This window comes from Gopherus flavomarginatus, chromosome 4 (assembly GCF_025201925.1).
Source record: "Gopherus flavomarginatus isolate rGopFla2 chromosome 4, rGopFla2.mat.asm, whole genome shotgun sequence".
NCBI classification, from domain to species: Eukaryota; Metazoa; Chordata; order Testudines; family Testudinidae; genus Gopherus; species Gopherus flavomarginatus.
In genome coordinates, this window is record NC_066620.1 from 49,119,704 (window position 1) to 49,137,810 (window position 18,107).

Consider the following 18,107-nt stretch of genomic DNA (forward strand, 5'->3'; position numbering starts at 1 on the left):
AATGCTGTACAGTCGTTAGCCCCTTCCCTACTCTCCAGAAGGTGGAGGAAAAACAGGCATGAGAACATCCCCAAACAGTGACAGTAGCATGTGGCTGAGAACCACCAATATCTCTGTATCTCCTTAATTCCGGGAAAGCATATCACTGGGTAAACAATATTTAAAAATATTGATGCCGGTAGATCACAGGATGCAAAGGATGGCAGACAGCAGCATTTATATTAGGAAATAAAACTGGAACAGTAACAGCATGCAGATTGCACAATTTAAAATGGGGGCTTTTCAAGGGCTGGCCATGAAGACCTTGTCCAGACTGTTAACAAGTAACAGTAAATGTTAATAAGTAACACAGAAGACTGACAGTGTACTAAACATGAGAGTAGGGGGTTCAGGGAGCTTGGGGCTATTCCTGGCTCTGCAACTGACTTACTGTGTGACCTTGGGCAAGTCACATCACCAACCGGTGCCTCAATTTCCCCATCTGTAACATGGGGATAATGACACTTAATTGTCTTCATAAAGAACTAAAGCCCTGCACAGAGGTGTTCAAGAGCCAGATCCAAGTTTTGTGACATGGCCCACTTCTACTAAATATGCTCACTGCAGTAGCCAGGCCTTTAATGTGGATAAATCTCCATTTTAAATGGTGTCTCTTCAATCTAAATCCAGGGTTTGGTCAGACCCCAATTTTAGAGGGTTGTCAGAATCCAGGGTTTTAGCAAATTACTGAACTAGGGATAGTAACCATTGTGAAAAAGCATCTAAAGCACCCTCAAATGCAAGGAGTTTGGACTCAGGATTTTGATTGGGGGGGGGGTCATCTCTTCCTTTGAAAGCTTGGCCCAAATTATTGAGTTTATCAGCGATTTCCCTTGGTTTTACATGGGCTGGCATGAATATCTTTGAGTGCTGCATAGTAGAGTTGTTTTGTACTAAAAGGTGTTAAACACTTGTAATAAATATTTTTCCTTATTTCCCCTAGGACCCAGCTCTATCTCTGGTTGGTGAAGCATAAAAAAGAGCTGTCATGCCCAGTTTTAATAGGCAATAGGCTTTCAAGCCCCAAGAGTTGTTTCACAGTCTGGCAGTGGCCATAATGAAACTGGCCACCGTTGCCACAAGACTTTCTCCAACATGCGTTCTCCCCTGTCACTTCCCACAGCTGCCCAACTGGCGTGTCTCTTGCAAACGGAGTCCGGAGAACTGGTAGTGTTTCTTTAACTACTCGTGTGCCTTTCTGTTGCCAAGCTGTAGACCCAAACATAGCTTAACTTTAAAAATAAAATTAAACTGTGCATGCAATTAACTTTCTTTGAGCCCAAATAGCAGCTCATTGTCATACGTTTTGTTATGAAGCAAATAGCTTGTTTTAACACTGACTCCCAAATAAATAGGAAAGTACCACTATTAATTTGACTAGGATTTAGTCATAAAAATGCAGTCCCATTCTCCCGGCCTCTGGGCAGAGGGTGGTGGTGAGGAATTCCATGCTTTGCATGGGAGTCAGTGTTTCACTTTGCACTGCCGATCTAGAAGGAGCAAGGCTAACCTGAGCCAAACAGGATTGATTTGGACTGCTACAAAAGTCTGCACCTCTCCTTTCACCTCTTCTAGGTACATTAAAAAAAACCCCTCAAAAATAAACCATAAATTATGGACTTGCCTCCCCCCATCAATCTTTAAACCACTCTCTCCCTTCCCTTTCTTGAAATCCTGGGAAAACAGATAGACCTTGCAATATGCCCTGAAAATCACACCACTCGGACTTGTCAGGTACGTCTCCACACCCTCCCAGCCCAAGTGGACAGGTCCTTTCTAGTGCAAGGGTTCTCAAACTGGGGGTCAGTCCCCTCAGGGGGTCACGAGGTTATTATATGGGGGGGGTGCGATCTGTCAGCCTCCACCCCAAGCCCCGCTTTGCCTCCAGCATTTATAATGGTGTAAAATATATTAAAAAGTGTTTTTAATTTATAAGGGGGGGGGCACACTCAGAGGCTTGCTATGTGAAAGGGGTCATCAGTACAAAAGTTTGAGAATCACTGCTCTAGTGCTCTACAAATAGCTGTGTAGACAGTGTTTTGATGTTATCTTGGGTCTGAAGTCTGGGAGGAGGGGGGAAGTTTCAGAGCTCAGGCTCCAGGCTAAGCCCCAACGTCAAACCACTGACAATGCAGCTATTTTTAGAGTGTTAACCTGCGCTGGGAGGCTCCAAAATGCTGTGTAGACATACCCTTTCAGACCAAGGGGGAAAACAAAAACATGCCCTGTCCAGTTTATTTAAGATGACTTTAAGAATTATGGTACCACAAAGTATGTTTTCCACAGCTACTAAACAGTATGTTTAAGCACGTATCTTATTTTCTCTTTTGGTCTGTGCTGTATTCTTATATATGGTACATCCTTTGAGCTTTTTTTTTTTTTTTTTTTAAATGGTAATCTGCACTGAATCAGATCCTTTTGTTTGGGGGGAATGCTGCAATGCACCCCGAGGCATGACTTATTTATTTCCCTTCATTTCCAAAAGATGGTAATAGATCAGCAACTCAACAGTCAATTCGCTGTTCCTCTTAACAGAGAAAGAAGACTCAGAATGATCATCTCCATGGAAATTGTATTGGCACAGCCTAGGCTGGGCATAAATAGGGGTAGAGACCACGAGAATGAGAGCAATTAACCCCTGCATTCACAAACCACAGTGCAACAGTCTGCATTCGGTCTTGTAGAAACTAGTGATGGGGGAAGACCTATTAAGTCTCAGTGTTATTATCAATGACAGAGAGATTGACCTAATTGGAAAATTCCACATAGCAGCACCGAGGAACTTCCAAATAGAGCTGCAAAGCGTGGCACTGAACTTCTCCAAATGTCCAGGGCATTTGGCGCCAGGGGAGTTTGGCTTGGCTGCTTATAAAGATAGGGGCTAGTCGCAAAGTTCCAGTCTAGATCTGAATGTCCCCAATGCTCTGGGGTACCCAATGCTCTGAGTCTGAACCTCTGCACTTCCAAATGCAGGGTAAAATGAGAAACAGTGTTTTGTATTTCAAAGAATAGATTTATTTTTGGGGGGAAAATGTCATGACAGAATTGTCCCACCTCCGCTCAGACAGCCTCTGTGCCGCTGAGGAGGAAGAAAGGCCCAGGGAAGCAGAGCAGTCAATGGGAGCAGAGGGAAACCTTCCCACAGTTGGGACCCTCCTTCCAGATGGGGCTGGGGTTGCTTCTCGCACTGAGGTTACCTCTCCGGGGGAGGGAACTCCAGTTGCTAGGAAAAGGTAGATGTTAATTATGGGAGATTCGATCATTAGAAAGCTAGGTTTGTGATGACCGGGAGAACCGTATGGTGACTTGCCTGCCTGGTGCGAAGGTTGTGGATCTCTCGAGGCATCTAGACAGACTTATGTGTAGTGCTGGGGAGGAGCCGGTGGTCGTGGTACATGTAGGTACCAATGACACAGGGAAGGGTAGGAGAGATGTCCTGGAAGTGAAATTTAGGCTGCTAGGGAAGAGACTGAAATCCAGGACCTCTATGGTGGCATTCTCAGAAATGCTCCCAGTTGCACGCGCAGGGCCAGGTAGGCAGGCAGAGCTTCAGAGTCTCAATGTGTGGATGAGATGATGGTGTAGAGAGGAGGGGTTTATGTTCATTAGGAACTGGGGAAATTTTTGGGATGGGGGGAGCCTATACAGGAGAGATGGGCTCCACCTAAACCAAAGTGGAACCAGACTGCTGGCACTAAACATTAAAAAGGTTGTAGAGCAGTTTTTAAACTAGGAGATGGGGGAAAGCTGACTGCTGCAGAGGAGCATGTGGATCGGACACAGACTTCTCTTAGCGGAGAGTCTGATGATAGGGAATCTCCAGGTTATAGTCAGGAACAGAGGATGGAAGAGGATAATGTAAGGGCCAGATCAGATGATAAACAGTCACATAAAAAAGAATCTGACACATCAGAAAAGGGCAGACAAATAAACAGTGACAAGTTTTTAAAGTGCTTGTACACAAATGCTAGAAGTCTAAATAATAAGATGGGTGAACTAGAGTGCCTTCTGATAAAGGAGGATATTGATATAATAGGCATCACAGAAACCTGGTGGACTGAGAGCTATCAATGGGACACAATCATTCCGGGGTACAAAATATATCGGAAGGACAGAACAGGTCATGCCGGGGGAGGAGTGGCACTATATGTGAAAGAAAATGTAGATTCAAATGAAATAAAAATCTTAAGCGAATCCACATGTTCCATAGAATCGCTATGGGTAGAAATTTCATGCTCTAATAAAAATATAACATTAGGGATCTATTATCAATCACCTGACCAGGACAGTAATAGTGATGATGAAATGCTAAGGGAAATTAGAGATGCTATCAAAATCAAGAACTCAATAATAGTGAGGGATTTCAATTATCCCCATATTGACTGGGAACATTTCACTTCCGGATGAAATGCAGAGATAAAATTTCTTGATACTTTAAATGACTGCTTCATGGAACAGCTGGTACGGGAACCCACAATAGGAGAGGCAACTCTAGATTTAATCCTGAGTGGCGCGCAGGAGCTGGTCCAAGAGGTAACTATAGCAGGACCACTTGGAAATAGTGACCATAATACAATAGCATTCAACATCCCTGTGGGGGGAAAATCACCTCAACAGCCCAACATTGTGGCATTTAATTTCAAAAGAGGGAACTATACAAAAATGAGGGGGTTAGTTAAACAAAAGTTAAAAGGTACAGTGACTAAAGTGAAATCCCTGCAACTTGCATGGGCCCTTTTTAAAGACACCATAAGAGAGGCCCAACTTCAATGTATACCCCAAATTAAGAAACACAGTAAAAGAACTAAAAAAGAGCCACCGTGGCTTAACAACCATGTAAAAGAAGCAGTGAGAGATAAAAAGACTTCTTTTAAAAAGTGGAAGTCAAATCCCAGTGAGGCAAATAGAAAGGAGCACAAACATTGCCAGCTTAAGTGCAAGAGTGTAATAAGAAAAGACAAAGAGGAGTTTGAAGAACGGCTAGCCAAAAACTCCAAAGGTAATAACAAAATGTTTTTAAAGTACATCAGAAGCAGGAAGCCTGCTAAACAACCAGTGGGGCCCCTTGACGATCGAAATACAAAAGGAGCGCTTAAAGATGACAAAGTCATTTTGGAGAAACTAAATGGATTCTTTGCTTCAGTCTTCACGGCTGAGGATGTTAGGGAGATTCCCAAACGTGAGCTGGCTTTTGTAGGTGACAAATCTGAGGAACTGTCACAGACTGAAGTGTCACTAGAGGAGGTTTTGGAATTAATTGATAAACTCAACATTAACAAGTCACTGGGAACAGATGGCATTCACCCAAGAGTTCTGAAAGAACTCAAATGTGAAGTTGCAGAACTATTAACTAAGGTTTGTAACCTGTCCTTTAAATCGGCTTCTGTACCCAATGACTGGAAGTTAGCTAATGTAACGCCAATATTTAAAAAGGGCTCTAGAGGTGATCCCGGCAATTACAGACCGGTAAGTCCAACGTCAGTACCGGGCAAATTAGTCGAAACAATAGTTAAGAATAAAATTGTCAGACACATAGAAAAACATAAACTGTTGAGCAATAGTCAACATGGTTTCTGTAAAGGGAAATCGTGTCTTATTAATCTATTAGAGTTCTTTGAAGGAGTCAACAAACATGTGGACAAGGGGGATCCAGTGGACATAGTGTACTTAGATTTCCAGAAAGCCTTTGACAAGGTCCCTCACCAAAGGCTCTTACGTAAATTAAGCTGTCATGAGATAAGAGGGAAGGTCCTTTCATGGATTGAGAACTGGTTAAAAGACAGGGAACAAAGGGTAGGAATTAATGATAAATTCTCAGAATGGAGAGGGGTAACTAGTGGTGTTCCCCAAGGGTCAGTCCTAGGACCAATCCTATTCAATTCATTCATAAATGATCTGGAGAAAGGGGTAAACAGTGAGGTGGCAAAGTTTGCAGATGATACTAAACTGCTCAAGATAGTTAAGACCAAAGCAGATTGTGAAGAATTTCAAAAAGATCTCACAAAACTAAGTGATTGGGCAACAAAATGGCAAATGAAATTTAATGTGGATAAATGTAAAGTAATGCACATTGGAAAAAATAACCCCAACTATACATACAATATGATGGGGGCTAATTTAGCTACAACGAGTCAGGAAAAAGATCTTGATGTCATCGTGGATAGTTCTCTGAAGATGTGCACACAGTGTGCAGAGGTGGTCAAAAAAGCAAACAGGATGTTAGGAATCATTAAAAAGGGGATAGAGAATAAGACTGAGAATATATTATTGCCCTTATACAAATCCATGGTATGCCCACATCTCGAATACTGTGTACAGATGTGGTCTCCTCACCTCAAAAAAGATCGTCTAGCACTAGAAAAGGTTCAGATAAGGGCAACTAAAATGATGGTTTGGAGAGGGTCCCATATGAGGAAAGATTAAAGAGGCTAGACCTCTTCAGCTTAGAAAAGAGGAGACTAAGGGGGGATATGATAGAGGTATATAAAATCATGAGTGATGTTGAGAAAGTGGATAAGGAAAAGTTATTTACTTATTCCCATAATACAAGAACTAGGGGTCACCAAATGAAATTAATAAGTAGCAGGTTTAAAACAAATAAAAGGAAGTTCTTCACACAGTGCACAGTCAACTTGTGGAACTCCTTACCTGAGGAGGTTGTGAAGGCTGGGACTATAACACTGTTTAAAAGGGAACTGGATAAATTCATGGTGGTGAAGTCCATAAATGGCTATTAGCCAGGAAGGGTAAAGAATGGTGTCTCCAGCCTCTGTTCATCAGAGGTTGGAGATGGATGGCAGGAGAGAGATCACTTGAGCATTGCCTGTTAGCTTCACTCCCTCTGGGGCACCTGGCATTGGCCACTGTCGGTAGACAGATACTAGGCTAGATGGACCTTTGGTCTGACCCGGTACGGCCTTTGTTATGTTCTTATGTTCTTAATTGTGAGGGGCTAACTGCACCGTCTACAGACAGGCTGAGTGGCGGTAGCCACTATGCATACAGCTCTGCCAATGCACCTTAGCTCTTGGGACCCTGAGCTACACTCTCTTGGTACCTGAGGGTTATCTCCCCCAAATGCCAGCCTCAACACAAGACATGCCACTCTCTTTGAGCTAGTAAATGCCCTTTTACCCCTCTTCAAAACAAGCTGTCCCACATAATTCTCATTTCTTCTATAACCCCCTGCTCTGACCTTGGCTGAACAAATGGCTAGCCTCTCTCTCCTTGCTTGCCTGCTCTTATTCATTAGCTACCCCTCCCAGCATTTAGCCATTTTGGGGTCCCATAACAGCTTTCTCCTGGACTTTATGGCCGTTCTGAAGCCATAGGAGCACAGGTTTGAAGGTAAGGCTTTCTGGAGTGGTTGAGGTTAGAGTCTCAGCACAGCCCTCCTGTTAATCTTGTCAGACCTCCATCATTCATGGCCCGGTGTTGACAGCCCCCTAGATAATGCGGAAAATTAGTGAATTCTCATGTGCCCGCCAGTTTCTTAAGAGATAGTCCTGAGCAGCAGGATTCCTGACCAGTGGCGTGGTGGGTTTGTAATGTGTCTAAGTGGGGAGTGAAAAGAAAACCACCAGTGAATTTATTTGGGATACAGGTCAAAGGAGAAGATCTCAGACTGAAATCACTGTTGGCCTTATGGATGTAATTCCATTGCCTTTAATGGACATTATCCCAGGTATCGTTTTCACCCATAGTATGATTACACTGAACCACAGAGCTTTCAAAGACCCACAGTTTTAATCACAGGTGAAGACATGAAGTACTCATTTGGTAGTTTGAATGCAAGCTAAAGGCTATATACTGCCCTCAGATCATTGCTGTGGTCTCTAAAGGCTGCATCACTCAAAAATCTGAGAAGAAATGATCTTAGATGAAAACATATTTACAAGACACTTCTCCTTTAAAAAAAAAACAACTTCAACAACTGCGTGCTGAAAATAGACTACCCTATAAAAGCCCATGTATATCAGTTCAAGGCTAATCAGGTGCTCGACTCATTTAAGACAGGGAAAGAAAAGAATACAGAAGTATTTTAATTAAACCAATGATACATTACTACCTTGATTGCTACATTGTTTTTCTCATCTTAAAAAAACAAAACAACCAACTAATCAAAACCAACATCAGAAATAGTCAAGGTGTAGGGAAGAACAATTAAAATTATTGGAGGTATAGCATGTAAGGAATTGATTTGCATAAGGACAGCATCACATGCTGAGGACTATTTAGTTTGGAAAGGAGGATCCCTAATAGATGTATTAAAATAATGATAAAATGATAGATGCTGCCATGTGGGTGCTGCTTCTTTTATGATGGTATAAAAACAAGGAGAAAGTTGATGAAATAAAAGGCACAAACATAAACCATGTCAAAGGAAATACTTTTTTATGCAACATCTAACTAACTTGTGGAACTCACTGTCACAGGACACTGATGAAGCAAATATACTGGGGAAATGATTAAATGCTATCATGAATAAAACTAGCTTCTGAGATTATTCTAGCTAAAACTGGTCTAAAGGGTTGTCAGTTCTAATGCTTTAGGACATGACCTGCTCATCAGGCAGGCAGGAAAAAAAATCGTGTGATATATGGCAAAATTACATGCATTATGGAGGTTTTACATCTTGGCCAATAGGATATTGGACTAGATGGATCATTGGTTTGAGCCAGTATGACAATTGCTATGTTTATGTTTTTAATTATAATGGAGAATTTAAAGGTAAACAGGTGCATAAGTATTTGCGGGATGGAGACTTTATAGGGTTTATTTGCATTTAAGTACATGAATACCACTTATGTGCTTAAAGTTAAGCATGTGCATAAGTGTTTACAGGATCCGAGCCTAAAGTGCCATTATAACAGCAGCAAGTCGTAGGAACAGAATACAGCTGTTTACTGTAGGCATCCCAAATGCCATAGGAAATATATATTAGTTTTGTAAGATAGGTTTCATTAACAAATAATTCCAAAGGGGGAGTAGGGGGAAGTAACCATAAGTGGGATTGCAAACTCTCACAGTAAATAGATCCCAGTGATTGGGGACTCAATACAGAAATATTTTTAGAAAGAAATAGAAAGAATGGCAATGAGCTTGTAATTTATATTTTATTTTGCACAAGCTTGCATATATACTGCACATACATTCAGTTTAGAGAAGATGGAAGGCACACAAGGCAATTGAACTACTGTATCCTTTAAGTGGTACAAAGCAAAAAGGTAAAAGTCTGGAGAGTATACAAAAGCTTAAAACACACAAAATAAAATCCCCCTCCCCCCTAATTTTTTTTCCTGTTTCTTTTCTTTTTAATTTAGTAGCTGCCAAGCTAGAATTGTAACTTTTTTTCAATCAATTGTCTACTGCACTTTTTTTTCTATATGGACAGGGGAGTCTTATTGTTTTTATCATATCATCAATTAATATTACAGTACATCCTTGGTAATACAAAATTGTACACCTTCATCAAATAAATTAGGATAAATTAAACCAATAAATTATGCAAAGTCTTCAGAACAATAGACAACAACAACAAAAAATCCACAGTTGAAATTGCCTCTAGCTAAAAAATAAAATAAAAAAAAATCAAAAATTGACTTTATCGGTTCAGTTATTCTTCTATCTTCAAATTAAAGGGTCTTTATTACAAAAAAGAGCTTAATAATGCTATTTACAACATATTGCTAAATAATATAAAGGCAGTGTTTTGTCACTTTTGTAACTATATACATATGAGTAATGGCTGGGACAATATCAGTTTAAACCTTAACCTTTGACTCTTCTGGGCAGCAGTAAAACCAACTTGAGATGCATTTTTCTGATTCCTGATTTCATATTACATGAAAATAACAAATTCTTGTTATAGTATTTGTTGTTGAGTTTTTTCCCCACTTGAGCAGTACTTTAATGCATTTTAAACTTTGCAGCAAGGATAGGTTTTAGGTAAAATATAAGCTTGTTGTTTCTTCTAGATTTGCTTCTATGTATCCTAGTACAATTGTGCATTTTTGAAGGTGGCTGCTTAGGGGAGAGAGGTGATCGTGGCTCATATGAAGAGACTAAAAAGTCACAATGCCACAACCTTTCATACATTAAAAACGATATTCCTAAGAAGATGCAAAGGTTAAACACCAGTTTTCATCCCAGCTCTAAATATGAGCATTTTCAGCTTCAGTTTATAGATGGTTTACAACCAACAGTTCTACAGAAAACAAAATTGCATTTCCTTCAACAGAACATTTAAGTGCAATACAGTAACTGCTTACTCATATAAACCAGTTACATTCCTTAAGGGGAGCTTTTTGAAAACAATGCTTATTGGAATTTTCAAACACATAGTTGGTACCAGAAGGAAACATTTGCACTATTAACACCAATGATTTCTATATAATACACATGGCAAATATAGTTTTTGCTTTCACTTCTCATGTACAGTGCTCATTTTGGGGGTTTTGTAAACCACTTTCCATTTTTTTCTCTCTATATATATCTTTCAATGCTGCTGGTGAAAATCCTATCTTTAAAGCCACAAAATCTTCACCCTTATTTCTTAGTTAATATTAACCTGTGGAAAAAATATTTTGCTATTAAATGACGTCACGTACACAGAAAAAAATTGTGTAATTGTACAGAAACTGTATCACCTATGCCCTTGACATCTGATGAAAGAGACTTATCATTTAAAAGTAGAGAGCTGGATTTTCAAGAATGCTTTCAACTATTTATACAGTTACTGTAGTGTTTCTTATAAATTTCAGCAGATGTTTTCAGAATGTAGTTATTAAAATCTTATATCTTTATGTAAGAACAACCATAAGACTGAATATTTACATTGCTTTATAAAAGTTCCCCTCAGTTTTCGATGTTCACCCACATACCTGGTACAGTAACAAAGATTCTGCAAACTTAGAACACTTTTAATTAAATAATACTCAGAGGCACAAAGCAAACCTCAGGAATACATGGGTGAACACTTCCTTAAATAATTACTACATTCTAACATCTTCCACATGTTTACCATTTAGTGTGAAACGTTCCCATTAAACAACCAGAGATACAGTAAGAATTAAATGTTTTGTAATTTCAAATAGAACATTCTTCTCACAAAACATAACAAATGTCTAAAATAGGTTTTTAATCTAGATAGGAAAAAGGTAAGCTTTTCACTTCATACGCATATTTTATGTGTGTATATACATAAAAACATATCTATGTAATGTCTACATGTATGTATATGTGTGTGTATATGTATACACATAGATATTGCGTATGAAATATTGCTTCTATACTACTTTTCAATATGCTAAGAAAACACAAGATTTGCACCACAGTTACAAAAAATTGGCTTCTACAAGAATTTTCAAAACTTGAATGCTGCTCAAACAATTGAGAAAAAAATAATTTGCATTATCAAACTGTTCTAAAAATTCTCTTCTTCAAAAACGTATTCTCCTGCTTTGTTTTGTTTGTTTTTTTAAATTTTTTAAAAAGACACAAAATATGCATAGCTATCAACATTATGTCAAACAGCCGGAAAAAAAAATCTAGTGTTTATTGCAGCTGTAGTAATTGAAAAAAAAATGTTTAAAAGATGAAAATTGTAAGCCACAGAAGGCACAAGAACAATTGTACTTGTGGGGAAAAAACTGGTATTTTGAAGGATTTTTTTAATCCTTCCGCTGGTGCATTTAAGGTCTAGGCACAGACTACAACCTCAAGTTTATATGCAGAAATAAATCTGAATTAGCAGTAAATGAACGGCAACAAGGGATTTCCACATGGATTTTTAAATTCTTTCCCTACGTAAACTTTTTTCATTACAATAAAAGTAGCCTCCTGCCTTTTAGCCATTGTTTTTAAGTAAACAGTATTGAGATTGTTTGAAAGATTGTGATTTCTATTTACAATTTAGTAAGAGTTATGCCGTATATTTATATTTTTAAATGCATTGGGAGGCACAAAGGCAATATGGCTATAATGCAGTAAAATCACCATAACTGCAATGATCCAATTTTTTTTTCCAGGTCAAAAACTGATTTTTTTTCTCTTTAAAATTAAATTTCTACTCTTAATTCCTATGCCTCATTTACTATTGAGATTATGCTATTTATAAATAAATAAATAAATGCAACAACATCTAGTGTTGAGTACACAGTTTCACTTATTTAAATTATTTGAATCACATTGCAGCCAAATAATATAATAATAAGAATAAGAATATAATATAATAAAAGTAATGGTTATATCACAGATCAAGATGGTATCTAGTAATGTGTCCATGTAGTATGACTAAAGTATGGCTTTACTTTATGATGTCCAAGGAGGCAATGCAGTATTATATTTTGTATTTGATGGGTTGCCAGTGAAGAACAAATCGTATTAGAACTTGAGCATTTTATGCCCCTTCCTCCCATAACAATAAAAAAGAAAAAAAAAAAGGTGCATGAACACAATTTTCCTTCTTTCTTACTTGGAATTGATTGGATTTACATCTTTCCGAAGTGTAATAGTTACCAAATCATTCACAAAATAAAAGAATGACGCATGCTGTCTACTCTATGGATGCCTACAGTATTAGGTACTCACAGGGAGTTTAAGATCAAGAAGATTTGTTTTGCTTTTAATGCATAGTGAAAATGTTGGCACTTCATCCCATGCTATTGTCTGCATTGCCTATACTCCACAGATACTGCCAGTACTTGAAAATAATGACAGGGCATCGCAGGATTGTGCTGTTTAATTTGAAGTCAGCAGGTTTTTAAGGCTTTGTGCTGACAATAATTGCTTTCATACATTTCTGTCTATCAGCAGTATTTGTAAATGAAGTGAAATTGCAATGATCAGGTCAGCTCTTTAGTCACATGGGTAAACTTTCACTCTCCAAAGTCAAAATGCAATTTTAAAATAAAGTTAAAGACATAAAATATTGATGTCCTAGATGGTCTAAATATTATTGGCTATTCTGTAACTTTCTCTAGATTTGTATCAAATTACCTAAGGGGAAAATACAATTCAAAATAACAATAAATTCTTACTGCATCTGTGCAAAAGATGACAGAGAAAATAACAAATACATAGTGCCATAGAATATTTAAAAAAATAACAAAAAAACCAAACCCAAACTATTGGACACTATATCTTTTTGAAAATGTGAAAATAAAAAGGAGAACCACTGAAGAAAGCATAAAAACTAGCAGCTAGCTTTCTTGCATCATGTTCACATATTTTGTGGCACATCATTCAGATGAATCCAAAACTTTCATATACTTTACACTGTACTCATATTTTGGTCAACACCGTCTTTCGCTTTAGAACGCAAGTGTGGCACTCTGATCAGACAGATTTGGTTCTGATGATGCATTTAACAGTAATGCAAAAATTAAAGTTGGCCGGCTTAACTTTGCTGTAAATTTTGTGTATGGTTTACTGGATTTTTATAAAAATGTTTTTTTAATGCTTGTGACTAGGTAAAGATTGATTATATTTTACAGCTACAAACAAAGGGTCTTTTTGCCTCAGAGCTTTTGGGCTAAAATGCTTTCTTTTGCTATATAAAAGTAATTCAAAAAATTGCTTTTCAGGGCAAAATACTAACTATCAAATATAGGCAGCAATCTTTTTATGCCTGGAAAAAAAACTGAGCAAAGAATAAATTTTAAGAGCTAAGAGCCAATTAAAATATGACCAACACACAGCAATATAGCATGATGAAAGGTTTTGTTTTTACTTTATGGAGAGTGAAATGCTTCCGGTTTAGTAAGCTGACATTATTATAAAATTAGTGTGGTTGATACAATATTGTGCATGAATTACTGGCTTCCCCCTGCAAGAATAGTATCTGTTTTCTGCAAAATTGCTTTGCCTCAATAAAAAAAAATTACCTGGCATGTTAATTACTGGGGAAGGGTACATGTTATTCCTGTAATGGAAGGCTTGAAGAATAGGGTTTGCCTTTTTGGGGTATCACTTTTTGGAGTGAGATCCTAAAATGGATGTTTGTAGTTTTTAAAATATGCAACAAAATCTACCTTATTTGTTAAAAAGCAGAGTAAAATAAAATAAAACAATGCTCTAAGCTTATGAAGTAACTTCACAGAGTTCAGACCTTTAGCAGTATAAACATAATATAAACTTCATTGTTTGTAATATTGTGCCGTGACATGAGTCTCACTCAGACAAAATGCCACTTTGCAGCAAGCAATAAATCTGACAAAGCATTTTTAAACATAATGCCCTAACTTGCTAAGACAGGCTTTTACACACTTCAAAATTCTTCTCCCTGAAAATTAACCCCATTTATTCTCCAAATGTTAAGGGTCTTGGGCAAAAGTAAACTGAAGGGTGAAGTAAAATAACTATTCCCCCTTGTAACTGACCGGAAAAAATAAAGCCCCCATAGTCTGATTTCATACACATATATGTATATGATATACCTATATAGGAAATTAAAATAAAGACACACACAACTTGGGCATCAAAAGGGGACTGCTACTTCTCATACATTCACAAATAGTTTTTGAAATCTCTACTCATGAAGAAGCTCTTGTAGGCAGTTTGGGGATTTGAAAATCTCAGGGACCTCACTGTCCAGCTTACAGATGACCTTGTATATGGCCTTCTTCCAGGAAGGATCAACATCTTTGCCTGCGATAATGGCATTGAAAAACTCTCGTAACGTGATCTGAGCCACTTCCAGGAATCTCTCTGGAACCTGCTGATACAAGGAGACAATGGCATTAATAAAGTTTTCAGTTTCAAGTCTCTGGCTCTTCAAAGGAAACTGAACTAAGTTCTTTCTTTCAAAAAGGGGCTTACATAGCACCTGCATTTTCTAAATATGGCAGACTTCTATTCTCTTATGCAAAGCTGTTTATATATAGTACCATAGTAATAACTTTTATAACATGTGTTAGATATCTTTGCAACGTCTGACTACAGAATGTAGGTAACGAAATGTTAATGTCTGGATTTAGATAGTGAGGGACTTATAAGATATAATTAGCAGAGAAAGGGGCTTGTGGGGTGGGGGTGGGGAGAACAACAGCAATTGTCTTAAAGGAGATAAATCTCATTATGAAATTTTACCCAAGTACTTATGGGTAAAGTCTCTGCATGAGAATTCATATGAAAATTATACATGCATTGAAAGGCGCATGAACCTCTGAATTTCTGTGTTTTGTCATACCCGGTGCTGAAAGCTCTCAGAGAAATAGGATATCCATGAAGGGTTGTTCATAGTTTAAAAAACAAACAAACAAACCATCAGCTAATGGCCTGATTCTGTAGCTGCTCTGCGCATGAAACTCCCACAAGACACACTCCTTGGGAGCTATTCTTGTTGTTCCTTTTTTTTTCTTCAGAAACCTACCAATAAAAACCATACTCTTCAATGGGAGTGTCATGCATGAAGTGGCGAGAGAACTGGTTTCTGTCTAACTCATTTGTTTTCTGAATGTTGGTCTAATTCCATGGTTAAATCAAACAGCTAGCAGGGCTATGCCATTTCCAGATTTCCCAGGGCCACAGATCTATAGAAAAACAATGTATTATAGAGCCATCGCTCCATAGCTATAGACACAGCAAGGCAAACACTTTGTACTAGATGTAGTGCTTGCTACTGTGAGTACTCCCACTGAGATGATGGGTCTCCTCTGGGTAGGAATTAATATACACAAGTAGAAGGAGTTCTCAAAGATGCATGAGATCCCTTCTGTGGGATGCATGTGAGCAGACAGTAGCAACCACACAGAGTCCAATTCAGCAGGGTGCCATGTAGGTGCAGAGAGCTCCACCCATGTCCATCACATTGCAAAATCAGGGCCTGTGATTAACCAATATTCTAGCTTAAGCCTGATTTTTGCCTTATAACTTTAGAAGGAACCTCAAAAACACTTGGACTGAAAATTATCATGCTTCGCCTCATGTTATAAAGCACTAGACCTATCTCACTCCGATGACAAACTAGCATCATAAAATACCAGGGTTGGAAGGGACCTCAGGAGATCATCTAGTCCAATCCCCAACTAAATCCCCAAATGGCCCCCTCAAGGATTGAACTCACAACCCTGGGTTTAGCAGGCCAATGCTCAAACCATAGCATTCTAAGAGCCAAATTTTCCCATCAGACAGACATGTGATCAATGGGAGCTTTGTGCATGCATCTGTGGGCAAAAGTTGGCCCCAATCACCTATCTTTCCCCAAACCCCATGCTGCAGAAACTTCTTTTTCAAGGGGCTACATGGAGAAAGTGTGTTTTGGAGACATTGTATCACAGCAATAATTACTGGGAATTAAGATGACTATTTCCCTACCTTATTGTCTGTTCAGAAAAATGAATCTATTTTCAGATAACATCTTTCTGTGTTTCAGTGTTTAATGAAATATTTACAAGAGATCCCCTGCCTGTCTTTTCCTGGTGTTGCTGTATAAAGTGTTGCACTTACTGTTTGTGCAATTCCAGCTGCTGGCACTTGGTATTGCCCGAATGGGGTATGGAGACACTGAAAGCTGTGGTTAGGGAGCGATTGACCCAATGTTACAAAAGGGTAATAAAGATATCTGATAAAATCAGTGACACCCTAGAGACGTAGTTAAGCCCGAGTTAGTTTGCCTCCAGGATTCTGCCTCACAGTTACAGCTGTGGAAAATGTTCAGCACAAATGCAACAGCCTGGGTTCAAGTTTGGCCTGTGCCAGGAACCCGAAGCCCATGCAGGTCAGAGTTTTTCAAAGAGGCGATAAGGGTTTTCCATACAGCATGCCTTGGAAAACACCGTCAACCCTTAACAGCGGTGTGACAACTCCAGTCGCCTCTCTCCCTAAAGACATATAAGATAGGAGGCAAGGGGTTCTCAGATTTGCTCTAGAGGGCTGAGAGTTACCTTTAAAGGCTTAATGTCATTGACCCCATGCCTCCCAGTGAATCGGCAAAGGTGGGTTCACTTCCAACCCTGTGAAACAAACTGCAGGGATCAGTTCTCAAACACCTTGATTAAATGAGCCCCACAAAGATTGGAGAGGTCTCTTCATAATGCAGTGTTCCCAGAGATGCATTGGAACTATTCATAACTCATTCCTTTTGCGGTGTTACTACTAACTTCTTCATGACAGGCTGCATTACACATGTTTCTTTGCATGTTGTAATGTGAACTGCATTGTGATTAATTCCAATGGGATAACACGTTGGCCAATATTTTTCCTTTCTAGAAAGAAAAACAATGCCGTATTTTTTTTACATGAAAATATTCAGTAAGGCTCACAGCCTGCAAATAAAGATCTAAGTGGATGGATGGTTTGTTAGCCAGATTTTTCAGTAGGTAATTAATCAGTCAGCTGTGTTAATTATGTGTCTGGGGGTAGCTTTTCCCTGACCCTAAGTGATGGTGACCTATTCAGCACATCTTTACACCTAACTGACTGAACATCTCTGTAGTAGAAACATCTGCAGAAAATGCTTCAGTGACAAATAAACTCCATCCAGGTTTCTTTTAATAGAATCAACAATCCCTAGTATGAACCCAGAGCATTTTCTCAGCATCAGGTGGCAGCAGTCAATCAAATAATCATACTGTACATTTACCAGGAGAAAACACAATGGGGTCTGCTGAGGGGCTGGCTAGGTGGGTTTCAGACTTTAGCCCCACAATAGACTGATTTAGAAAGAAACAACAATTCATTGTACACGCTGCAAATATAACTTAGTGACACTATCCAGTAAAAAATCACAAGCCAGAACCTCGGGTGGTGTAAATTGGCCAGGGCAGAAGCTACGCTGATATACACCAGCTAAGGATCTGTGCCATGTTCTGTAAAACAAACAATCCTCTAAATTCTTAGCAAGGTTGAAAACAACACCTTAATTTATGAAACCAAAATACTTTAAAGATCTAATTTGCCTTTGTCCATTTCTGTTGTTTAACTGTTCCTATTTTTCTCAGCTAGGACGCTGAATATAGACTAGTTCCCTTTGCACAAGTTCTCATGTGCAACTACTGTGCTGCAACATTTGGGTCAAAAACACTGCAAAATAATGTTTATTTTCAAAAACCCAACACACTGTTTCT

At 38.7% G+C, this 18,107-nt stretch overlaps 1 protein-coding gene across 3 annotated transcripts in view; it reads right to left on the reverse strand.

Annotated features, from left to right (window-relative positions):
• Positions 1-9,175: 9,175 nt before the first annotated feature.
• PROX1 (prospero homeobox 1) overlaps positions 9,176-18,107 on the reverse strand; it is a 54,192-nt gene continuing 45,260 nt past the window's right edge. For 2 of the 3 annotated variants that reach the window (XM_050950222.1, XM_050950223.1), the window contains exon 3: positions 14,579-14,758. In XM_050950222.1, the coding sequence (XP_050806179.1) occupies positions 14,676-14,758 (83 nt within the window). In that variant the 3' untranslated portion in view covers positions 14,579-14,675. Of the gene's footprint in view, positions 14,759-18,107 lie in introns of all 3 variants that reach the window. The other variant, XM_050950225.1, reaches the window with a different exon arrangement.